This window comes from Narcine bancroftii, assembly GCF_036971445.1.
Source record: "Narcine bancroftii isolate sNarBan1 chromosome 12 unlocalized genomic scaffold, sNarBan1.hap1 SUPER_12_unloc_2, whole genome shotgun sequence".
NCBI classification, from domain to species: Eukaryota; Metazoa; Chordata; class Chondrichthyes; order Torpediniformes; family Narcinidae; genus Narcine; species Narcine bancroftii.
In genome coordinates, this window is record NW_027211808.1 from 3,695,320 (window position 1) to 3,721,568 (window position 26,249).

The following is a 26,249-nucleotide window of genomic DNA, read 5'->3' on the forward strand; positions in this document are numbered from 1 at the left end:
AGTCAAATGCCTGCTTCCACTTCCAATTGTTCTCATGCTATTTTGAACTCATGGTATATTTTGAACTCATGGTACAAAGAGCCAACCAAGATTAGATTGCTTGCAGTGTGCAGTAATGGTCAAAACTAACAGAAGCAGAGTACATCTACTCAGGTTTCTTAGAATTCTATGATCAAGAAACATAAATAGATTTTAAAAAATTATAGCATATCATCTCAGCAAGTCAGCAGCACCTGTGAACATTTGAGTCCAAGGTTTTCTCGCATTTTTTCATTTTGTATAAGATTTCCAGCATCTGCCTTTTTTTTTAGTTTTCATATAAAGGGAAGCTTTGAGGTACTGAATGCTATTAAGGATCTTGGAATGTTAGTTCTCTTTGAAATGTTCTTAATTTTGATGCAGTAATTAACAAACTTTACAGCTAATTTTTGAGTTTAACAAAATTACTGATGTGTGTCCTGAATCTTTATTAGTTTCAAGAGAGTAAATGCTTTGGCCTCTAGTACTGCAATAATTTGCATCATTCAAAGTTATAGTACAGTGGATGCAATCATAGATCGACCAACTGCCTGGGATACATTTCAAATATTGTATCAAAATCAAATATAGGCTGAAACAAAAAAAAATCATGTTAACAAGGTTACTCTACTAAAATAAACAAATATCGGGAAATATTCAGCTGCATTGGTGGGAAGAGAAACAGAGTTCACAGTTCAGGTCGAAGATGCAACTTGTCCTACTAAGTATTTCCAATTTTTTTTTACATTTCCAGCATCTATAGTTTGATTTTCACTAGCATGATTGCTTCTCCTTTAATGTAAACCAGTGGGGTGACTAATGGGTAGGCAGTGTGTCTCTGTTCTTTTGGTAAATCGACAACTTTTATGTCACCATCAAATGTTTTTCCATATTAATAGTGCTTTCAAAGTATTATTGAAATGATGTCACTCACAAGCCCTTTAATTTATTTGTTGTATAAATCCTCTGGTACAAGCAAGTTATTTGAATGACATTTCAATCCAATTTTCATCTTGTTTTTAGTATGACTGGTTTTTCAATGAAGACCGGGACGTGGATGAGAAAGTAAGTACCATTCTATTTAACACAAGGGTATTAGACAAAATCTAACATTAAAGAAAATTCATTATGGCACGAGTTACAAGAGTACATAACAAAAATATACTTATATACTTATTGTGCTATCTGTCAGAGGCAAACACACAAAACCAAAAAACTGTACAACAGGCTTTATTCGACATAAACTTCCACAGAGCCAGCTGTGACATGTGCTACTGTAAACTGAGAGTGACTTTGAAGGGCTGGCTCATGCTTATATCCCAGAGGGTGATTGACACCCGACTGGATCCCCAGATCCATTCAGGTTGGCTGATTGACAGCTGGTCAGGTGTTTTCTTGTCCACGTTCTCTTATGCAGGTAAAGAGGTTGCCCCCTGAAGTAGGCCAGTCGTGTATCACCACATTCATCCCCTTCTTTAAAATTGACTGGGGGTGGGGAGAGTTGCAGTAAATCCCCAAAACATATACACAATATTTACAGATTAAGAAAATCCGGCAGCCATCACAGGACTGGCTCCTGGTCACTGGTCGGTGAGGGTGTGGGGGGGCTGGGGAAGGGGCTGAATCAGCTGCCATGGTGCAACATGGAGGAGTGGCTGGGGGGGGGGGCCAAGGTTAAGGCGTGTGTATTGTATCAGATGGGCAGGGGGCGGGTTCATCCCCCATGGATGTAGCAAGTCCTTGGTGCCCAAGGAGGTCTTGAGTGCCTCATAGCTGTCTGTGTGTCAGGCCGGCGGGGTTCTGGACTGGAAGATGCTGTGCTGTGGTGGGTGCTCCTGCCGGTGCCAGGTCCCTGGTTGAGATGGTGTCCTCCCTGCTGCTGCTGAACCTAATGTAGGCATAGTTGTGGTTCGCATGTAGGAGGAACATCTGCTCGACCAGCCTTACTCAGCCTTGTGTGCCCATATGTGTCTACGCAGGAGTACTGGTCCCAGGGTTGCGAGCCATCCCAGAAGAGACGTTCCCATCACCAATCTCCTGGGGAATGAAAACAGGCATTTGTGAGAGGTCTCGTTGATAGCTGTGCACAGGAGTGACCAAATGGCATGGAGTGCCTCTGGAAGAACATGCTGCCAGTATTCTATGGACTTAAGGGCCAGAAGAACTGTCTTCTAGATCACCCCATTCTCAGGTTCCACTTGTCTATTACATCTCAGGACTAGTTGCGATGCCCTTTGCTATCACGTACTGGCATAATTCCTCACTCATGAAGCTAGACCCCCGATCGCTGTGGATAAACGTGGGGTAGCCAAACATGATGAAGGTCTGTGACAGTGCCCTGATGACGGTGGCTGTGGAGGTGTCTGGGCAAGGGATGGCAAAGGGGAAGTGGGAATACTCTTCTATGACCATGAGAAAATAGATGTTGTGATTAGTGGAAGGCAGAGGCCTATTGAAATCCATGTCGAGGTACTCAAAGAGCTGAGTGGCCTTCATGTTGAGCTTGGGGTGGGAGGAAAAAGTGATGTTTGCATTCTGTGCAGACCTTGGTCATGGTCCTGACATCCCTGATAGTGTACAGGAGGTTCCGAGACTTGATAAGAATGGTATAAGTGGGTGATGGTTGAGTGGCAGTGGGACCTGTGCTGTGCCTGCAACGGGCCATCATGAAGCGATGAACAGGTCCGGGATAGGGCCTTGGGGGAGTCGTTAAACTTCCCAGGATGATACTGGATGTCGGAGCTGTTTGTTGCCAGCTTGACTCTCCAGCACAAGATCTTGTCATTCTTTAACTTTCCCCTATGTGTGGTATTGAACATGAACGTTACTGCTCACTGGTCGGTGAGGAGAGTGAACCTCCTACCGGCCAGGTAGTGGAGCCAGTTACGGACTGCTTCCACAATCGCCTGGGCCTCCTTTTCAATGGTGGAGTGTCCTAGCTCGGAGCCGTGGAGGTCCTGGAGAAGAAGACGTCTGGATGCCTCCCTTGGTTGAGAGTAGTGGTGAAGGCCACATTGGAGTCATCACTCTCTGCAGCATGAATCATGGCATCTGTGATGACCTGTCTGATGCTCATGAATGCCTCCTGCGCCTTGGATGGGATCAGGAATGTTGCAGCCTGGGCCAGTGGGCGGACATTGTCCAAGAAGTGGGGAACCCACTGGGAGTAATAAGAGAACAAGCTGAGGCACCTGCAGAGGGCTTTGAGCATGGTGGGGAGGTGCAGCTCATTATTGGGTGCATCCATTCTGGATCTGGGCCGATGACACCATGTGCCATGATGTCCCCCAGGATGAAGAACCGAGTGGTGCTGGATACGCACTTCTGTTTGTTTTAAGTGTGGTTCAGCTCCTAGGTTTTCCAAATAAATTTCTCCAGATTTGCATTGTGGCCGTAGATGGTGACATTATCCAGGTATGGAAAAGTCGCCTTTAACTTGTGCCGGTCTATTATTCGATCCATCTCCTGCTGGAAGATGGAGATCCCATGTGTGACTCCAACGGAACTCGGCAGTACAGGTGCCCATCTGCCTCGAAGGTGGTATAAAGCTTGTCCTGTGGGAGTTAGTGATAGGTTGACTTCAGGTGAATTGTGGAGAAGACCAGGTAATGGGCTATCTTATTGACCATGTCGGCTATCCTTGGTAGGGGGTAGACATCCAGCAGGGTGTACTAGTTGATGGTCTGACTCTAGTCCATGACCACCCTCAGCTTGCTTCTCCCTTTAACCACTAGGACCTGGGCACTCCAAGGGTTGTTGCTAGGCTCTATGACACCTTCCATCGGAAGCCATCACACCTCCGCCCTGATGAAATCTCTGTGTGCGGTACAATAGTGCCTACTTCTGACAGTTATCGGCTTGCAGTCTGGTGTGAGGAGTGAGAAAAGCACGGGAGGGGTGATGCGCAACGTGGAGAGGCTGTAAATTAGCTGGGGCTGGTTGGATGGTGCACTGTGGAGCGTGAGTGGCCCCCCAAAGGCGAGGGTGAAGCTCAGCAGGTGGTATTGGAAATCTAAGCCCAGGAGGACTGGAGTTTGGGCATGACTAGGAACCTGAACCCAGTGTATAGCTTCCCCCCAACACCACAGTTAGATAGTCCAAGCATCGTCCGAGGGTATTGATAGTTTGGTCCTTGGTGGCAAAAGTGATAGAGAAGGTGGTGAGGTAGATTTTTAGTATTAGGGAGTGGGTCACACTTACATGAATGAAACTTGGAGCTGCCACTGTCAATTAGGCACTTTGTTACCTGTCCATTGATTTTTATGCACGAGGTCATGGGGTGTGTCTCTAGTGGTTGCTAGGATCATCTCAGGGTCTGGTCATTTCTCAATGGTGGAGGCGAGTTGTGGACATCAGTGTCCTCAGCAGATATTGTGAGAGGCAACTGATGGTGCTCTCCGTAGTTGTGGGGTGCAGTGTGCAGTGGTTAGCAGCATCCAGAGGAATGGGGTGCATTGGTAGGGCAGCCTTTGCATCATCCGTGTTGACCACATCACCATCACCAAAGAACTCAGAATGCTCCGGTGTTGGCAGCATCCGCACCTGTCTGGCCCAAGATGGCAGCGTCTCATGAGATGGTGAGTTATGGCTTGCCCGGCTGCGCTCGGTGCACTGGGTGAACTGTTGTCATGCTGCTGGCTGAAGTCACGTCATTATGTGGACCGGAAGTGACATCATTGTAGTCTTTGGTGGGTGGTGCTGGTAAGGAGGCTGGAAGTGGCTGCGAGGGCAATGGTGTCACCTGGCAATTGCACATGGTTGGGGCTGTGGGGGGGGGGGGGGGAGGGAGTTCATAGAGCGCCACTGTGCTACTGGCTGGCTTTGGATGCACACTTTCACGAAGTGGCCTTTCTTGCCACATCTCGAACAATACTGATTTTTGGCCAGGCAGGTTTTGTGATAGACAATCAGAACCTCACCTTGAACCCACAGTACTTACAGGGGCATTGGGCGTCCATAGCAATGAAGTTTTCTTCCCCAGCTTTATCCAGGGCCATAGCAGCCGAATGTGCTGGCCAAGCAGAGGCCTGAGGAAGCCTGGTGTGCAGGGTGGCTGCCTCCAGGGTTCGGTTTACTTCCACTGTTTTGGTCAAGGAGCAGATATTTTCTTCCAGTAGCTTCTGCCTGATGGTCCTCGCATGTAGCCCTCGAACATAGGCATCTCTGATCAGTCTCTCGACCTCCCTTTTATTTACTCTGTGTTCAGCCAGACAAGGTCGTGCCAACTCACACAGGGATCCCAAGTAGGTCTCGGTTTATAGTTGGGCTCAGATACTCAGGAGGTACATTGCAAAGACCACATTCGTGGGAGGTTTATACGTGGCTCGAGGGTGTTCATCACTTCCGATTACCCGGTGCAGTCCCCTGGAAGGCTTGGGGACCCAGCTTTTATCTGAGTAAGATGAGCCTCTTTTGATTGGAGTCCAGGATGTTGTTGGTGTAAACCTTGGTGATCGCTTCGACCATATGCCTCCAGATCTCGAAGTGTGTTTGTGCGTCTGGGTGGCGTGGGGTTGATCACAAGGCTCCTGGTGCTCAGGAACTTTTCCATAGCAGCTTTTAAAATTTACGTTGAATAAATTATGGTGTGCTGTTGGTCAGAAGCAAACACAGAAAACCAAAAGACTATACAACAAGTTTTATTTGACGTAAACTTCCACAGAGCCAGCTGCGAGATATGCTGATGTAGACTCTTGAGAGTGGCTTCGAAGGGCCGGCTCATGCTTATATCCTGGAGAGTAATTGACACCCTATTGGGTGGGCCTTAGTTCATTCAGGTTGGCTGATTGACAGCCAGCCAGGTGTTGCCTTGACCCTATCCTCTTCTGCAGGTACAGAGGTTTCCTCCTGCAGTAGGCCAGTTGTGTACCACCACACCCTCTACCACAATGTACTTTAAGAAAATTATGGCATGGTTAGTGTAGCGGTTAGCACAGTGCTATTACAGTACCAGCGACCTGGGTTTGAATCTAGTGCTGTCTGTAAGGACAGTTTGTACACTCACTGCATCTGCATGGATTTCCTCCAGGTGCTCTGGCTTCCTCCTACATTCCAAAAATGTACGCGGTTAGTAGGTTCATTGGTCACATGGGTATTTGGGTGGCATGGGCTTGTGGGCCAGAGGGCCTGTTACCAGGTGTAATGGATAAATCTTGGGAGAATTTGGTAAGATTAGAGTAGGTTACATACATGCACACATTTTGAATGACTGAAGAATTCATATTCAGTGAACTTTACAGAAACAATTGAGAATGCTATGCACATTTCACAAACAGGTGCTAATTGAAATGATGTCATGAAATAAATAGACCATTGCCTTGGATTGGAGATAGGCTGACTGGTTAAATAACTACAAGGTTTCTGACCTTTTTTACAAAGAGCTTACAGAAAGGTCACACCTGGATTTTGTTTATCTAAGACAACATGTGGGAGCAGAAGTATAACTCCTGTTGTTTGCTGAAAAGGTGGGTTTTTTTCCAAGTGAGAGAGTCACATGTGTTTTTTAGAAGTTGGCACTTGAAGGAAGAGAGAGAGAGAGAGAGAGAGAGAGAGAGAGAGAGAGGAAGAGAAACTCAACAAGCTCTCTCAGCCAGTATGTGTGTGTGACGCTGAAAGAGACTGAACAGTCACACCTGAAACAAGCCAGGAGAAGCTGGTTGGAAACAGAAAGCTCCAGAGTGGCAGATGGCTGGAAATGCTATCTGCCTGATGTTTCTCTTAGAATAAGGGAACCAAAAGGAACTCTGTGATAGCCTGAAAGAGAGAGGTTATCATATGGAGAACCATGGTGAGGCAAGTTTCATCAGCGAGACTTTGAGGTAACCAGTGGAAATCCTGGAACAACAAATCTCTCTCTTCAAATGCTACAAGAACCTTCCAGAGCGGTAAACATTCACCATTCAAGCGCTAAAGCCTGGTGAACTTGTTAAATTCTGTGCACAGTATAAGAATTGCCTACACCAATGACCATGGAAGAAGGAGAAGTGAGATTGAACTGTGAACCGAAGAACTTTTCTTAAGTTTACGCACATCATTTATTGCACTTAGAATTAGAAGGGAGTTAATTTGGGATAGTTAAGTAAATAGAGATAAGTTAAAGTTTGATTCTATTTTCATGTTTAAAGTTAATTAAAAACAACTTTTGTTTAAATTACCATTTGTTGTGGTGAATATCTATTACTGCTGAGTTTTGGGGTTCTTTCGGTTCATAACACCAGGTATCTCTAAATTTAAAAAAATGTCTTTGGTTCAATAAATGAAATACTAAGAAACTAAGCTAACAGAGAGAAACTGCTACTGGAAATGATATAATTTTGATTAAAATGTCTGAACAGCTTTTGTGCATAAACCAAAAGGCTCTCAATAAAATCACCAAAAAAAACCCCAAAAGAACAAATTAAAAATAGACAGTTCCTGATTTGTAAGTGGCTCTTTAGAAATTGCCTGATATTTAAGAATCAATAGTTTACACACAGGTAATGGAAAAGATTATCCTGACCATTGTATCTGTGCTGCTGTTGTTTTAGAATTGGAGCTTCAGGGGAAAGGTCCGTCTTTATTGCCCTTGAACAGGTTGTACTGAACTGCAGAGAAATGGAGACCAGCTCTTATGGAGAATGCCTTCCCATAATACTGTTGTAGAGGATTTAGACTTGAATGGTGTTGAAGCAATAGTGATCTATTTCAAGGTCAGGATGACAAGTTATTTGGAAAGGAACATACTGATGGAGGCACTCCCATGCATTGATTGCCCTTGTGAAAGTTGTGGTTTTGTGATGTGGCCTAATGATTAACAAATTGCTCCATTGGTAAATCATTGAAGTACTGACTACACCACTGAACACTGTTTGACACTTAAGGGATCAGTAACCTGTTCCCATAGAAAAATGTCATTAACTTGACTGTTTAGAGTGGGTGAAGATATTTGAATGCAATATACCCTGTATATAATTTATAAAGTGGGTACAATTATTTGCAACCAATAAACAATTTGAAAACAATATTGAGATTAAAATAAACTTTTGAAATATATTTTGATGTTTTAGGCTCCAGTTGACCTTGGAGGTAATTCTGATTTACAACCAGTACCGAACATAGATCATCTCCTGTTAAACATTGGGAGAACAGAAGGGGCACCAGGGGATATCTCAGGTAACAACAAAGTTTGCTGTTATGTTGGTTCATCCAAATTATTAAAAGTCAAACTGTAGAATAATTACCTTAGTTCTAGTTTCAGTGTTTTCAGACTATTTCATTTTAATGTGACTAACAAGAACTTCAAGAAACTCTCAACAGGCCAAACAATACCTGTGGGAAGTGAAACAAGATTAACATTTTGGCTCAGACCCTACTTTATCTGGATATCTCTATAATTTATCTCCTGGGCAACCCCAGTCTGATACAGTTTTCCCTTTGATTCATCCTTAACTTTTTCTTCTCTTTACTGGTTCCATCAGAGGGTCTATAGACTGAAACATTAACTCAGTTTCATTTCACAGATGCTGATTGACCTGTCTGGTCAGCATCTTTTGTTTTAATTTCAGATTTGCAATATTTTTTTCTTTTGTTTTGATGTTTCTAAAAGAGTTGCTGAATTTGAGATTTTTATGTCAAAGTAATTAGTTTGCTTGATTACAAGCAAACTATTGGCTTGATGTCTTGAGTAAAATTTTTTCTATTAGCACTAAGTAATGTGCATAATTCACAATTATATAAAGGAATTTCCATTGGATTTTGGGCATTACAATGTTTACAGCCTATCCATGTTATAGGAAATTGTTTACACTCATGCCCATACTTATAAGTTTTCAAATTAACAAGAGATTTTAACAATATATTAAATCACTTAACTAGACCATGCTATTTTTCTTACATGTTATTTTAGCACATGAATTGGCAGCCTTGAAATTATCCAAATATCTCTACCCAATGTGTAAGTTGGAGACTTGGTTCTTGCATAGTTCAGTGCAAACCAAATATTTCCTGAAGTCAAAGGAATGGGATTAAGCAATCAACATTTCAGTTCATTTACCAATGTAAACCTGATGACTTTAGTCATTTTCCAACCATTGCATTGGTGCCAGGCTCTCTGGTAAATCAAGCAGTCCTTTTTAATATTTCCTTCAATATTATTATCTCAAGAAACAGGGAAGAATAAAAAGTTTTTTTTAATTTAATGTGGCCAGGATTCCAGATATTAACAGTGATGGATATCAGGCTTGCAAAGAATTATCATCCTGTTCACAACTAATTATTCAAAGTTCATCTGAAATGGCATTTTTTTTCACTGATGAAATCATAATGGCTCAGCTGCAAAAGCAGTCACAATTTAACTGTGAAGCATGCCCTGCCATGTAATATTTGCAGTGCCAGGAAAGTCTATGAACAAGTTGGCTGGAAGCAGCCATGTTCAGATTCCAGTCTTGGCTGACATTAAGTGTTGGATCTTCCTCATGCTGTCAATCCTAGCCAATGGAATGTAATGTTGAGGATTAGATGAAATGCATGTTTGGCAAATGGGCAAAGTGATCTTGGAATGAAGCTTAATGTTTTGATCTCTGCTATTTGAATGTAGGTTTTTAACGATTTCAATAAACGAGTCAGTATCCAACTCCAAATTGTCCAGAGAGAAATTTCAAATGAGCATGCCAAACATTCACATGAAGTCAGAACCCACTGGAATTATGGGTTTAGTTATTTTTCAGCCAAAGTATTTAGTATTTAGGTTACTGATGAAAACATTATGAATCATAGTATGCTATGATCATTGCATCAATTGTGATTTCATGCAGCATTGCATGTGATCTGCTGTATGTGAATGATTTTAACTCATTTGTACATTAAAAATTCAAAAAATTCAAACCAATGATTTACATTTTCAGCAGAATCTGGTATAATGGCTGATGAACATTCAGGCTGTCCAGGAATGGCTTATACATGATCTAAAAATTGCATCAAAAGAGGCATTTTTCTTTCTTTCATGTGTGTTCTCTTTAGGTATACTGCATGTCCTCTTCTAATAGCTTTACTAGCCTATCTTTGCTGACACCATTGTCATCGAGTGAAACAAAAGTACCATTTGTGAATTTCTAAATACCCTTAATTGTCATAACAAGCTATTGTAATGTTTGAATAGAATATCTTGGTGTGAAAATTATTTAAACATTAAAATCTTTGGAGAGTGGTTGAAAATAGGCTGAATTGTAAATATTTCTCTATTTGAGCCATAGGCGACAAACCCAGCATTTATTGCCAATCATCAGATAGAACTGAGGGGCCAGCTGAGCTACAGCATTTAAGAATCACCTAGTTGATTTGCACAAAGTCCCAACTAGATGAGAGGAGCATGCTTCCCTCCCAATAGAACAGCTCTGAATCATTGTGTTTTTACAATAATGCAAACAATTTCATGTTTGTTTCACATATTTTTGTTACATTCTCAAACTAGCGGAATTAATCTTAGCTGATCTCTAGAACATTAAGCCAAGCCTTGATCATTAAGTAACAAGACCACTACAGTACTGTATTCCCATTCTTCATCTATCATAGAATCGTTTTTTCTTTGGCTTGGCTTCGCGGACAAAGATTTATGGAGGGGGTAAAAGTCCACGTCTGCTGCAGGCTCGTTTGTGGCTGACAAATCCGATGCGGGACAGGCAGACACGGTTGCAGCGGCTGCAGGGGAAAATTGGTTGGTTGGGGTTGGGTGTTGGGTTTTTCCTCCTTTGCCTTTTGTCAGTGAGGTGGGCTCTGCGGTCTTCTTCAAAGGAGGTTGCTGCCCGCCAAACTGTGAGGCGCCAAGATGCACGGTTTGAGGCGATATCAGCCCACTGGCGGTGGTCAATGTGGCAGGCACCAAGAGATTTCTTTAGGCAGTCCTTGTACCTTTTCTTTGGTGCACCTCTGTCACGGTGGCCAGTGGAGAGCTCGCCATATAACACGATCTTGGGAAGGCGATGGTCCTCCATTCTGGAGACGTGACCCACCCAGTGCAGCTGGATCTTCAGCAGCGTGGACTCAATGCTGTCGACCTCTGCCATCTCGAGTACTTCGACGTTAGGGATGAAAGTGCTCCAATGGATGTTGAGGATGGAGCGGAGTCAATGCTGGTGGAAGCGTTCTAGGAGCCGTAGGTGATGCCGGTAGAGGACCCATGATTCGGAGCCGAACAGGAGTGTGGGTATGACAACGGCTCTGTATATGCTTATCTTTGTGAGGTTTTTCAGTTGGTTGTTTTTCCAGACTCTTTTGTGTAGTCTTCCAAAGGCGCTATTTGCCTTGGCGAGTCTGTTGTCTATCTCATTGTCGATCCTTGCATCTGATGCAATGGTGCAGCCGAGATAGGTAAACTGGTTGACCGTTTTGAGTTTTGTGTGCCCGATGGAGATGTGGGGTGGCTGGTAGTCATGGTGGGGAGCTGGCTGATGGAGGACCTCAGTTTTCTTCAGGCTGACTTCCAGGCCAAACATTTTGGCAGTTTCCGCAAAGCAGGACGTCAAGCGCTGAAGAGCTGGCTCTGAATGGGCAACTAAAGCGGCATCGTCTGCAAAGAGTAGTTCACGGACAAGTTTCTCTTGTGTCTTGGTGTGAGCTTGCAGGCGCTTCAGATTGAAGAGACTGCCATCCGTGCGGTACCAGATGTAAACAGCGTCTTCATTGTTGGGGTCTTTCATGGCTTGGTTCAGCATCATGCTGAAGAAGATTGAAAAGAGGGTAGAATCTTTAAAGCATGGATAAAGGCTGTTTGGCTAGTTAGTTCATAGCAGATCAATCAAACTCTCCAATCTCAGACTCACTGCTTAGCCATGCACATTTTTCCCTTTCAGAAATGGAGCTAGCTTAATTTTGAGTGATGCATTTGTGTTTCCCTTGATCTCTGTCCAGTGTATTCCAGACCATAAAGATTCATTAAATGAAAAAAAATTCCTTTTGTCAGCTTTGGATCTTTTGCTAATAACCATTCCATGTCCCCTAATTCTTCACTCCATTAAATTTGCTCATATCATTTATTTTAATCACATCTTCTCCAAGCCTCCCCTATTCCAAGCAGAATTATCCCAGTTTATCCACATCACCAACAACTTCCAACCAAGACACCATTTTGGTTTTTTTTCAAAACTATTTGCATCTTTCCTAAAGTGCGGCACCCAAAATTGGAGATAATCTATGATTTCCATCCAAATTGATACTTTATGGAAAATATTTTATGACTTTCTTACAGTTGTACTCTAGGCCTCTTCCAGAAACCTATTTAAATCAGTCTAGTAGCCATTTAAAATGATTTGGTTATTTATAAATCTCATTTCAAAATTCAATAAAATAAGTTTTTTTAAAAAGTTGGTAAGTATAGAATTTTTGACAAAGGAATAGAAGCCTAAATTGTTCAGACTGGTGATGTAACAGCTAAGATGAGGGATGAAATGTAGCTGTTAACGCTTGTGTGTAATTATGGGTATTTCAAACAGGAATACCTTCCATCCATTTCACAGTGGAAGGTTCCCTCGCATCATGTTAAGTTGCAACTAGGCAAACCTAAATAGGAATCTAGTTATTTTTAATGAACTATAAATAATCTGTGTTCTGAGCTACATTCGAGGGATAAGGCTGAGGAAGTTGAGGAATCGTAGATTTTTTTGCTGTTCTTTTCCGATCTCCTCTCTGTGTTGGGTGTTTCCTTACAATCTCTCTACTATTTCTTGTTTATAAAGCAGACCTCATGGAGAAATAAAATTGGGTATGATCTAGCTCCTCTGTTGTAATGTTTTGTTAAAAAGAAATGTTTGTCATCATGAGAAGAGAGTGGATGAGACTCTAGACTGTGAATTATCTGTAATATTGCGTTCATGCTCCAAAAATGCACAAGCATGAAATAGCAGATTTAAAGTAAACACAAAATTGAATTTATATTTTTTTCAGCAAAATTTACTTTTGAATGGCTGAGTTAATGTCTACTTAGTATTGTTTTGTGTTATGCATGTAAGACATTAACTTAGCTTTTAGTATATTGGAACTCTCAGTAAAATAATTCATCCGATTATTTTATGCTTGGCTTGTTCAGAAGTTATCCCACCTGGAAGTGTTTACCTGTGCTGTGTAAACATTATACAGCTTCTGCTTGAATGCAACATGAACTTACGGATGATTTTCGGAGATCCACCCATCTATTGATAACCTCTGCACAATACATAGAAAAATGAAACTTGGCATTGTCCAACAAACTTTGACTATAATTTAATACACCTAATACATATCCATGGAATTTTATTTGCAGTTATATTAGACACAAAATTGAATACTGCCTATTTTTCCATCCCAGAGTTCTCCTGGCCATTTCACCTCAATAATTGACAAAGTTTTAATGGTTTGTTTTGCCATTTGGCACTTTAAAAAAATATATTTTATTTATAATTTTTTACACAAGCTTGTACAGTCATATATCATGACCTGCAAACAATGCCAGTTCACAATCCCATATACATATATTCATTTTGTTTATGACTATATATATACAAGCCCATGTCTATCAACACCCCTCCCCCCACATTAAAAAAAAGATGATTCACTCATACTATGATCAACAATAACAAAATATTAGCATTAAGAAAATGAATAGGAAAATAAATAATAAACAAAGGTCAGAGATTGTCACAATGGGCAGCCTCTGGGCCGATGCTCATTCTTGACTTTCCTTGATTGGAATCATTGTGGGGAAGAGGACACTGCAACAAGGAATGTGGAAAGCAATCATTGTCATGCACCTATGTATGACTGCCAAATCTTACAAAAAGTACTATTGTAGCAACAGCTGCATGCTAACTGAAATAACACACAACCAGACGGGTTGAGCTCAGCGAACTGATTTATTGCAGGTTGCCTGGCTGGCCTTATATTCCCAGACCAGACCTGTGCTGGGGTCACTGACATCACCAGGGCGCCACGTGGGTCCCCAAGTGCAGGCTTCTGAGCCTGGAGCTGAGGTCGAAGGGGAAACCCTCGACGGTGCTATTTTGGCTGGCTGCCCTGCCACATGTGTTACGTGGAGCTGGTTCGCTTGCCTAATGGCATGCCGCCACACAGCTCCCTCCTCCCCCCCCCCCCCCACCCAGAACCAGTGCTGATGTCCTTTTTAGTCGGTCGGCCTCGTTTCTTGGGCTGGGCCACAACTACTGGTTCGGTGGGGTCAAGGTGTGCTGGCTTCACTGGACCCTGAACGCTGGACGACTTTGTACGGCCTCGCTGAATAAAAACTTAATCTGCAGTGTGCAGCTCGCTGGGAAGTAAGAGGCCCATGTGCCATGTCTGGGTGGTGGTGGGGGTGCGAAGGAGCCAAACTGGGCCCAGAGGTGGGGGAGTAGCTCATGGTGTGCCCCATGCAGTTTGTGAGGTGCATTGACGAACTCATTGGGTAGCGCTACTGGTGCACTGTAGACCAGCTCGGCTGATGACGCCTGTAGATCTTCTTTGGGTGTCGAGCGGATGCCCAAGGCAGTTTGTCCACCCAGTCAAGACCGGTAAGGTGGGCCATAAGTGCCAACTTAAGGTGATGGTGTAGTTGCCCGACCAGCCCATTGGCCTGCGGGTGATAGGTTGTGCTGCAGTGTAGTTTGATCCCCAGCCTGTTGGCGAGCTGTCCCAGAGTGCAGAGGTGAACTGGGCGCCCCAATCACTGGTGAGGTGATTCGCGACGCTGTACGGGTGCTCTGGTGTGCCTGTGCATTTTGGAAAGCGGGAAATGGGTGCAGGTTCTGGCCCAGCCCGCAATCTGCTTCCACAGCCCATGCCAGATGAAACTCTCTGCTAACATACGGACTGTGGTCCTGATGGAAGGGTGTGATAGGTCATGGATATGGTGGAAGAATTGCCTGCGCCACTGCTGGGGAACCACTGGTTGCGGGGTACCCATAGAGACATCACATAGGTTGGTTCCCTCACCCCTAGGAGCTGGAAGGTCCTCGAACTGTAGGCCCTTGTTGATTGTCCTGAAGGCTCGCATATCCTTATTGGACTTCTGGTCCCGAGCGAGCTGGTCAAAGTCGATGATGGCTGTCAGCACGCAGATGGCCGGTCGAGAGAGTACATCGGCAACAACGTTGTCCTTCCCCACCTTGCTGAATGCCGGTGGTAAACTCCGTCACGAAGGAGAGGTGACACTGCTGATTGACCGACCAGGGATCCTTTGCCATAACGAGCGCCTGAGTGAGGGATTTGTGGTCGGTAAAGATGTTAAAAGTCCTTCCCTCCAAGAAATAGCAGAAATGCCGCACTGCCAGGTACATGCCCAGTAAATCACAGTTGTGCTCTGGTGGGTGAAGAAGCCGGCTGAAGAATGCCAGAGGCTTCCACTGTCCATTCACTTGCTGCTCTAGGATGGTGCCGACGGCTGTGGATGCCTGCAGGCCTCTGGAGTCCAGGCAAGCGTTTGTGTTTGGCTGCGATGAGGGAGAAGAGTGGCTGCGTGATACGCGCAGCACCTGGGATGAAATGGTTATAGAAGTTGACCATACCCGCGAACTTCTGCAGCCTCTTGAGGTTGTCCGGGCATGGGAACTCCTTGATAGTGGCAAGCGTGGCTCCTTTGGCCATGATGGTATGGCCCAGGAACTTCATAGACTCTTTCTCGAACTGGCACTTGGCTGGGTTGATCGTGAGGCCGACGTTGGCTAGTCGGGAGAAGAGGGTGCATAGGTGGGGCTTGTGTTGTGCCCAATCCCTGCTGGAAACCAGGATGTGGTCCATGTAATTGAAGATGAAATCCAAGTCCCTGCCCACTGAGTCCATAAGGCACTGGAAGGTCTGGATGGTGTTCTTGAGCCTAAAAGGTATGCGAAGGATTTCGAACAAGCCAAAGGGGGTGATGATGGCCATCTTGGGTATATTCTCAGGTGCACCAGGATTTGGTGATACCCACACACCAGGTCGACCTTGGAAAATACCCTCACTCCATGCAAGGAGGCCGTAAAGTTCTGGATGTGAGGAATTGGGTAACAGTCAGGAACTGTTGCCTCATTGAGTCATTGGTAGTCTCTGCAGGGGCCCCAGCCGCTGGAGACTTTTGAGACCAGGTTCAACGGTGAAGACCAAGTGCTGTCGGAGCTCCGAATGATCCCCAGCTCCAGGAGATGCAAAACCTCTTCCTTCGCCACCTGGAGCTTATCCAGCAGGAGCCTTGGCATGGACCAGTGGGCCTTGGGTGTGGATGTGATGGAATACCCCGTGGTGCAGTGAGTCGGTGGAAAACTGTGGCTTGAGGAGGGCTGGAAACTAGTCCAGGATATGCTAGAACTTGTCCTTGGTCAGGCTGATCATGGCCATCTGTGGCTGCTCTGTGTGGGAGGCGTTGAGACAAATGGCCTGGAAGATACAGACATCTACCAGGCGTAACCTCGAATGTCAACCAGGAGCCCGTGGATGAGGAGGAAGTCGGCACCCAGGATGACAGTTGGAAGGGATGAGATGGTGAATCTCCACGAGAACTTTTGTCGGCTGATCTGGAAGTGGACGGTCTTGTCTCAATAACTCCGGATCTCCATTGCATTGGCCACATGGAGGGGAGGTTCTCGAGGTCAGTTCCTGGACTTGATGGCTGTTGCTGGGATGATGCTGATCTGGGCACCAGTGTCGACGAGGAACCACTGGCCTCTGACTGAGTCCTGCAGGTAGAGGAGGCTGTGTCCTTGGCCAGCTGCTGCAGCCGTTAACAGCGGCTGGCCTGCTCATTTCCCTGGAACAGGCAGGGCTGACGGCATTTCCGATCCTTGGCTCCCCAGCGTTGATGGTAGAAACAGAGACCCGGAGCAGATGCCTTGCCTCTGTTTATACTTTTTGTGGCCCCTTCAGGGGGCCAGGTGTTCTACCGCAGTGTTAGAGGAAGGCTTGGAGTGGTCATGCCCATGACTCACAACCTGCTGGACTGCTGAGCCCTCCAGGAATCACTCGACCCATAGCTCTTGAGCCTTTTGAGCAACATTCCTTGGGTCAGAAAAGCTCTCTTGGGCCAGTAACGGCCAGATGTTCTCAGGCAGATGGTCAGGAAAGATGTGCTCAAAGAGTGGGCAGTTGGTGTGATCACCTGTGAGTATGAGCATCTCGTCCATTAGCTCAATCGGGGCTCTGTCCCAAAAGAGTCGAGGTGCAGAATCTGAGCGGCACGCTGGCACCTGGATAGTCCGAGGGAGCCAGTGAGTACGCACTTGATTATCCCATATTTATCTTCCGTGGGTGGGTGTTGATCGAGGTGCAGCCCACGTTTGGTGATGGCCTGGTCCAGTGTGGTGACCATATGGTAGAATCTGGTCATGTCTGATGAAATCTGGTGGAGGTGAAACTGAGCCTCTGTGTGGCTGAATCAGGTCTCCGGCTCCTGAACTCAGAAGTCAGGGATCTTGACAGCTATAGCACTGATTGAAGGGTCGCTCATGTTGGGTTCAAAGGCATTTGACCTGTCGTGGTCACTGATTGTAGCGGCAGCCACACTGCTAACTGAAATAACACACAACCCAATGGGTTTAGCTCAGTGAGCAGAATTGAATTATTGCAGGTTGCCTGGCTGGCCTTATTCTCCCAGCCCGGACCTGGCTAAGAACCGAGCTGGGGGTGTTGACGTCACCAGGGTGTCACATGGGTCCTCAAGCAAGGGCTTCTGAGCCCAGTGCCAAGGTCAAACGGGAAACCCCGATGGTGCCATTTTGGCCAGCTGCCCCGTCGCGTGTGTTACAAGTGGAGCCGGTTCACGTGCCTAATGGCGTGCCGCCACACTATATTTATTTCTCTGTTATGTTATTTTTTCCAGAGGAACGCAACTTTGCATTTTTTTGTTCCATCGTTCGTACTAAGAATAGATGGACTTCCAAGTCACCACAATATGTTTCCTGGCCACTGCCACTGCAATGAACACAAATTGGATTTGAAATTTGGACAGCTTCATTGTAAGCCCTATATCCTTATGTTTCGCAGCAGGAACAACTCTGGGACCTGAGGGAACTGTTTACCTATAATTTTTCCAGGACTTGGCCTAGATCCACCCAAAAGGGCCTCACCTTGGGATATGACATGGTTGCATGCACAAACGTCCCGGTTGCAACACCACACCTAAAGCATTGATCTGAGAGTTCTGGTTCTAATCTGTTAATTTTCTGCAACATTATGTACAACTGGAGGAATAAATGTAAATGGACCAGCCTATACCTTGAATTAATGCCATGCTTTCCCTGCACAAGTCAGACCAGAAAATCTCATTAATTTTAATGCCCTAGTCCAACTCCCATATTTCTCTTAACCTATGAAGGACCGGTTTGGGTCCCTGTGATTGGAACAGATAATACATTATTGAAATAAAATTTCTTGCCGATCTCCCTTCGAATCAGGGCCTCTATATTACTGCTTCGAGGTAGGGCCATACTTGGACCTAAACGTCCCATAGAAAAGACCTTATTTGAAGATAGCAGTGGAATGTTTTATTCAGTAAAGCAAATTATTTATTTTTAATATGCTCAAACTACATTAGTTGCCCTTGCTCATAACAGTCTTCTGAACATCAGATGCCATTATGGCGTCAGATGTCTAGAATCTTGTTAACCACTGTCAGTGGTATTAATTTATTTGGAATCAAGGGCGTTTATGGGGACAACTCCACTTTAATATTCAACTACTCACTAATTTTGGCCCTGATACTAAACACTTGTTTTAAAATGGGGCTGCACTTCAATTTGGTGTCCCAATTATAAATAAAATCCTCTGCTATCTTCTTGCCCACCAAGTGCAGATCAATTTGTGCCCAAGATGGTACATCTCCTCCCCAAAAAAGAAAGGTGAGGTATCTCAATCGGGCTCCCCAATAATATTTTTTGATGTCCAGCAATCACAATCCACCTAGACTATATCCCATTTTAATTTTTCTATAGAGACCCTTGGTACTTTACCATTCCAAAGAAACTCTCTAACCATATGTAGCAGCTTTTTAAAGAAACCCTGGGGCAATGGCACAGGCAATGTTTGGAAAAAATATTCGAGTCTTGGCAACACGTTCATTTTAATGCAATTAACCCTGCCCATCAGTGTGATAGGCTGGGGCATCAACCTCTTTAAGTCCTCCTCGACTTTTCCCAGCAAGGGTGCATAATTCAATGTATAAATTATTCAAATTACTATCAATACTAACTCCTAGGTATTTGATCTCCTTCTGAGGACACTTTAAATTACCTCTCTCTTATCCCAATTGAAATTTGGGATAAGTCCTCCCATAGTTTCCCATAGTCCCATGCAGTCTAGGCAGGAAGTTGCAGGGTCTGTCAAATATATCAGCACGTCGTCAGCAAAGAAATTAATTTTAGAAAATAAACAATAGGTGCTGGAGTGTCCAATTGGCCTGTTGAGCCAGCACTGCCATTTTTCAGATTATGGTTGATCATTCTCCATCAGTAACCATTTCCTGGCTTATCCCCATAATCCTTAACTCCCTTTTGAACATATCCAGTGAATCTGCTCCTATCATCTTCTGCAGCAAAGCATTCCACATATCCACATTTCTCTGTCCTTATCTCCGTCCTAAAGGGCCTTCCCTGTATTCTTAAACTATGCCCTCTAGTTCTATTCTCTCCCAACATTAGGAATATGTAATCCTATTTCACCCTGTCTAGCCCCTTGATAATTTTATACACCTCAATCATGTCTCTCCTCATCTTTATAAACTCCATCGCATATAAGACCATGTCTTTCTAACCTTTCAGCATATGTCAATTCTGCCATCCCAGTAACCAACCTTGTAAGTCTGCACAGAACCCCCTCTATAGCAAGTATGTCCTTCCTCAAATTTAGGTACCAGAACTGGATGCAATATTCCAGGTGAGGACTCACCAGGGCTACTCTGCTTCTATACTCCAATCCCCTCTTTATGAAGGCCAACATGCCATTTGCCCTCTTCACAACTTACTGAACCTGCACATTAGCTTTTAGGACTGGTGTACAAATACATTCACATCCCTTTGCCTACCCCGCTCCCTAACTTGACTCCATTTAAATAATACTCTTTTCTCTTAATTCTGCTTTTATTTTGTGCTCCTCCTATCCCACTCTATGCTGGATTCTGATGAATGGCTCAAAGAAAGCTGGTGAGATTGGGTACACTTGCCTACTAGATCTGGTAAGTGGGAAGGAGAAAGAGGACACTGGCAAGAGGGGAGCTCAGTAGAGGAGCAGGCTGTTGAGGGATGCCCAACTCCAGGGCTCTCAGCTGGAGGACAAGGAAGACAGCAGAAGAGGGAGTGATGAAACAGACATGGAGATAGATGGAAGGATGACCGACAAGAATACCAATGTCAGGAAGCACCACAGACGAGCAGCCCAGGAAGGGAGGACCAGCAACAAGAGGCCCAGCAAGAAGAGGCCCAACAAAGAGATACAAGCAGCTCATCAGGAAAAACAAGAAGACACAGACACAAAGAAGAGAAGAAGAAGACAGATACAGACACAGAGGAAGAAGACCAATATCTTTACAGAGAAATAGAAGGTAAAACTGATGGACAAAGAGAAATAAAAGATAAAACTGATGAACAGAATATAGATAAAGTATTTTTTGAAGAACAAATTAGATCACTAAAAGAATGGTTATCATTAGACTTTAATGCAATTAAAAGGAAAATAAAAAGAACAGAAGATAAAATGCAAAGGTTAGAAGGTTAGAACTGGTAATGACAAAAATAGGGAAAAGTGTAGAGAATGTGGAGGAGCAGGAAACGGCTGTAGAAACGGAAGTTAATGACAAGAGAAAAATTGGAAGAAAGTGACAAAAAAATTAATGAAACACTAGAACTGTTATCTCAGAAAATGGATAGGTTGGAAAATTATAGTAGGCACAACAACATAAAAATAGAGGGCCTGAAGGAGGGTGAAGAAGGCACAGACATGAAGGAATTTATAAAAGGATGGATCCTGAAGGTCCTGGGAATGACAGAAATGCAGGAAGAAATGGAAATAGAAAGGGCACACAGAACACTAGCTCCGAAACCACAGACTCATCAAAAACCAAGATCCATCTTAGTAAAATTTATGAGATACATGACAAGATAAAATATACTGGAATGGGCAAGGAATAAAATTAAATAAGATAATAAAGCATTGGAATACAAGGGTCAAAAAATATTTTTTTACCCAGACAAGTTTTGAACTCTTATAGAGGAGGAAGTTTAATACAGCGAAATCAACTTTATGGAAAAAAGGTTACAAATTCATATTAAGACATTCAGCCGTGCTTAAAATATTTATACCCGGGGAGCAAAACAGACTGTTTTTGGATCTAGAAAAAGCGCATGAATTCGCAGAACATTTGCAAGACAGGAGAAGAGATGAAGAGATGTAACAAGAATGAAGAGTGGCGATAAAGTATATATAAAGATGTAGAAACAATATATATGTAAAGAACTAAAGAGGGAAAAGAGAAGGAAAGGAAGTGAGTAAGGGGGAAAAAAAGAAGAGAGAGAGGTTTTTATATGTGTTAAAAAAAGTGTTTTCTGGAGAGGGCTGAGTAGAGGGGGAATAACCATCACTGCAAAATTAGTTGACGTTGCGAACAAGATCGCAATCCAAATGAAAAGGGGAGTTATAGTTGCCCAGCAAGGGATAAAGGGCAACTCAGGGGGGGGAAACTTTTGGGTTTAAGGTATTAATGGATGTGGGAACTTCTGTTCATTATGTCTTAAATGTGTTGTTATACATTAAGTATACCCAACCCCAACCAACCAATTTTCCCCTGCAACCGCTGCAACCGTGTCTGCCTGTCCCGCATCGGACTTGTCAGCCACAAACGAGCCTGCAGCTGACGTGGACTTTTTACCCCCTCCATAAATCTTTGTCCGCGAAGCCAAGCCAAAGAGAGAGAGAGAGAGAGAGAGAAGAGATACATTAAGTGTAATAAGAGAAATCTAAGAGATGAAAATTGGGAAAAGGGGGCTGGAGGTGGTGAAGAGATGGAAAAGAGGTGTATGCAAGATATAAGATGGCCATGTTGAACTATATGACTATAAACATTAATGGAATACATAACCAAATTAAAAGGAAGAGGCTACTAAATTTATTGAAGAAGGAAAAAACATTTATAGCATTTGTGCAGGAAATGTATCTAACTGAAACGGAACATAACAATCTAAAGAGAGACTGGGTAGGATGCATAATGGCAGCATCCTATAACTCAAAAGCTAGAGGTGTAGCCATACTAGTTAACAAAAATGTACCAATCAAAATAGAGGAGGAAATAATAGATCTGGCAGGGAGGTATGTCAGATATATTCAGAATTTTGGAATTTGCTCAATATGTATGTTCCTAATGAGGAGGATCAAAATTTATGCAGCATCATATAGACCAATATCTCTACTTAACTCGGACTATAAGATAATAGCGAAATTATTAACAAACAGATTGGCTGATTGTGTACCTAAAATAGTAAAACAAGATAAAACTGGATTTATTAAGAAGACGAACAGCGGACAATGTCTGCAAACTTATTAATCAAATCCATGCAATTCAAGGAAATAAGAGCTGTTGCTCTAAACGTGGAAAAAGCCTTTGTCAGAGTAGAGTGGAATTACTTATTTAAAGTATTACAGAAGTTCAATCAACCAGAAAAATATATAAATTGGATTAAAGCATTGTATAATGGACCGTTGGAGAAGGTAACAGTAAATGGATATGTATCAAGTCACTTTAAATTAAGTAGGTCAACTAGACAGGGATGTCCATTATCACCTCTCATTGTTTGCCTTAGCAATAGAACCTTTGGCAGAACTGATAAGAATAGAAAATAAAATAAAATCAATAAAAATAAAGGAGGAGTATAAAATCAGTTTATTTGCAGATGACATCATAGTATACCTAACAGAACCAGAGGTATCAGTAAAATAATTACATAAGAATTTGAAGGAATATGGAGAAATATCAGGGTACAAGGTCAACACAAATAAAAGTGAAATGATACCAATGAGAACTGCAGACTATACAGAATTTAAAAAGGAATCACCATTTAAATGGCAAGCACAAGCAATCCAATACCTAGGGATCAGGTTAGATAATAACTTAAGCCATTTGTACAAACTAAATTATCAGCCACTAATAAAGAAATTGCAGGAAGACTTAGAACAATGGAAAAAATTACCAGCAATGTTGATAGGGAGGGTAAAATGCATTAAAATGAACATGTTCCCAAGGATACAATACTTATTTCAAACATTACCAATTCTTTTAACAGAAAAATTCTTTAAGAACTAAGGAGAATTAAATCAGATACAAATTATTGTGGAAAGGAAGGAATCCAAGAGTAGCATTAGATAAATTAGCAGAGAGGTATAATCAAGGTGGTTTGCAGTTACCAAATTTTAGAAATTATTATACAGTGCACAATTAAGTTATTTATCAGATTTTACCAGACAAGTGAAAAACCAGACAATACTAAGATAGAATTAGATAAAATAGGGGAAAAGGTACCAGAACATATACTTTTTAAATGGGATGAAAAGCTGGTGCAATATAAAAACTCACTAGTACTGCATCATTGATTTAATACATGGAAGAAGATTAACTTTTTGGGGAGGAAATAATTTATTAAGATTTGAATAGTTGAAGTACAAATATGGAATAACTCATGGTACAATGTTTGTATATCATCAATTGAAAGGTTATTTAAAGTATAAATTGGGAAACAGCTTGAGATTACCTGAAGGAAGCAGTTTTTAATACGTGATTACAGACAAAATGATAATTAAAAGATTTACAACTAACATGTACATTAAGCTGCAAGATAAGGAAAATGAAATAAACTATAAACCTAAGCAGAAGTGCAAAAAGAAATCTAAACATAAAGATAAAAAATGAAGTATGGGAAAAGTTATGTTGTGGAACTATGAAGAATACAATAAACACAAGGATATGCATGATACAGTATAATTAGTTACACAGGGTATATATTACTCCTCAAAAATTAAAAAAGTGGGATTCAACATTATCAGATAGATGTTTTTGCTGTGAGAAGGAAATGGGAACAACATTACATGCAACTTGGGCCTGTACGAAAGTAAATAAGTTTGGGAAGAATTAAATCAGATACTAAATAAAATTACAAAAAATAACATTTGAAAAAAACCAGAGATATTTCTTTTAAATAACATAATAAGTAGAGAATTAGGCCTCAAATTGGATAAAGTGCAAAAAAAAATTCATTATTATAGCCTTAAAAAATATGTATAATGTCATTTTGGAAAATGGAACAGAGCATGAGTATACAGCAATGGGACATGGAAATGAATAAATGTATTCCATTGGAAAAAATAACATATAATTAAAAAAAATAAAATCACAATGTTTGAGCAAATTTGGAAACCCTACATGGAACATATCAGAGAGAGTTTTCCTATGACCTCCATCCCCTAAAATGAGAATGAAAATGATAAGAAGACAAAACGACTAGATTCAGTGTGTTATAAATAGATGACGGATTTTTCTTCTTTATTTTCCTTTGTGTGAAAGTATTGTATTGTATATGGTTTTATTGTATTGTATATGTTGAATATTTATGGGTTTGGGAGAGGGTAGGTAGAGGGGAGGGAGGGAAAGTAGAAAGAAAAAGGGTAGAAAAGACCACTGTTTAAATTTAATGAGAAACCTTTGTACATATTTTGGCTGATATGGTTTATAGTGTGAAAAATAAAAATAACTACTTAATAAAATGGAGGGGTCAGATAGATTGGCTCCTTATTCCCTCAAACATTGGATGCTGGGGGCTGATCATATAGAGGTTTATTTATATGAAGGGTGGGGATAAAATGAATTCTCACACTCTTTTTCTCAAGGAAGACAAACCTAGAACTAGTGGCCATTGGTCTAAGGTGAGAGGGGAGAGATACAAGAAGTACCAGAGGAGCAACTATTTTATTCAGAGGGTGATCTGCATCTGGAATGAGCTGCCAGAGGGAACTGTGAAAGTGGGCACAAATTCAGCATTCAAAAGCCATTTGGAAAAATATATGGATAGGATGGGCTAAGAAGGATATGGACCAAATGCAGACAAGTGCTATGAGCCAAGAATGGTCAGCTTGGAGGAGTTGGACCAAAGGTCCTGTTCTGTGTTCTTTTACTCTGACCTTGTTGTTCATTTAAAATGGAGTGTGTTTACTGAGATTTTGCAGACATTGCTATAAAATAGTTATGTAAATAAAAATTATCATGGAATTTTAAAGTGTAAATTAATATTAAAAATTGAAGGGCTAGTTAATGGTGACTTTGGACATTGTTTACCTCCCAGGATTTGAATTTACATCCATTCACTGAGTCAGCCATTTAAAATGAGTTTTAAGACCATTCTAATCCAGATCTTGGGTGTGGGCCACAACACAATCTATGAATTTTTGATTGACTGATTTGGAACACGAAACATTTATACTGGATAATGTGAAAAGAACTGATAGGTAGTTAAAGTGAGATAGTTAGAAGAATGTTTATTCTCTCTTTGGCTTCCCAGTTACCTAAACTGGGTGCTGACATTTGGTGCCAAATCAAAGCATTCTAATCCAAAGAAATATCATAGTTAAAAAAAGAGCATGTACATTCTGAGGGATTTATCTATCTGAATGTATAGCTGATCTTACTGATAGCAGTCGCAATCTGAAGTGATTGATTCTTCTGCATATTTGGTGTTAAACAATATCTCACAGATAATTAGACTTTACACAGAACATAGAGGATCAGTGAGACTTCCGACTCTCCTTGGTCTGTCTATATGTTAGTTGGTCCAGTTTTCAGAGGAGCAATAAAAAACACTCCCTAACAGTTGATGTCAGTCCCTTAAACATAATGAGATCCAACTCCCTTGCCCAGCCTTGGAGCTCCCAAAGCATTCTGTGGCCAATTAAGTTTTTTTTTGTGATAGGATTCTCAAAACTAGAATTCAGATGAGCACTTGAATCCCTGGATGTAAAAGGATGTTTTCCAGGTGCTGCAAGATGGCCCTATTGTGGAGGGTCTGCACTGGTTGGCATGGATGGGGTTGGTTGAGTGATCCATTCCCATGACTGTTTGAACACAGCAATTCACTCAATGGGATTTAGTGAATTGTACTTTTCACCTGTACCTGTCCTGTATGGCATAATTTCTCCTGCATGCTATGATCTTGGGATTTCAGAATGGTTTGAGTTGATTTGATGCAAACTGTAGCAGGTGATTATAGTAATTAAGTCTGTCCCTTAATCGTGAA

General features: G+C 42.3%; 1 protein-coding gene across 7 annotated transcripts in view; it reads left to right on the forward strand.

The window, feature by feature from the left end:
- Positions 1 to 26,249, forward strand: part of LOC138750126 (rho GTPase-activating protein 23-like) — a 397,500-nt gene that overhangs the window by 354,760 nt on the left and 16,491 nt on the right. For 6 of the 7 annotated variants that reach the window (XM_069912261.1, XM_069912262.1, XM_069912265.1 and 3 more), the window contains 2 exons: positions 1,042 to 1,083; positions 8,064 to 8,169. In XM_069912261.1, the coding sequence (XP_069768362.1) occupies positions 1,042 to 1,083; positions 8,064 to 8,169 (148 nt within the window). The remainder of the gene's footprint in view (positions 1 to 1,041; positions 1,084 to 8,063; positions 8,170 to 26,249) is intronic. The other variant, XM_069912263.1, reaches the window with a different exon arrangement.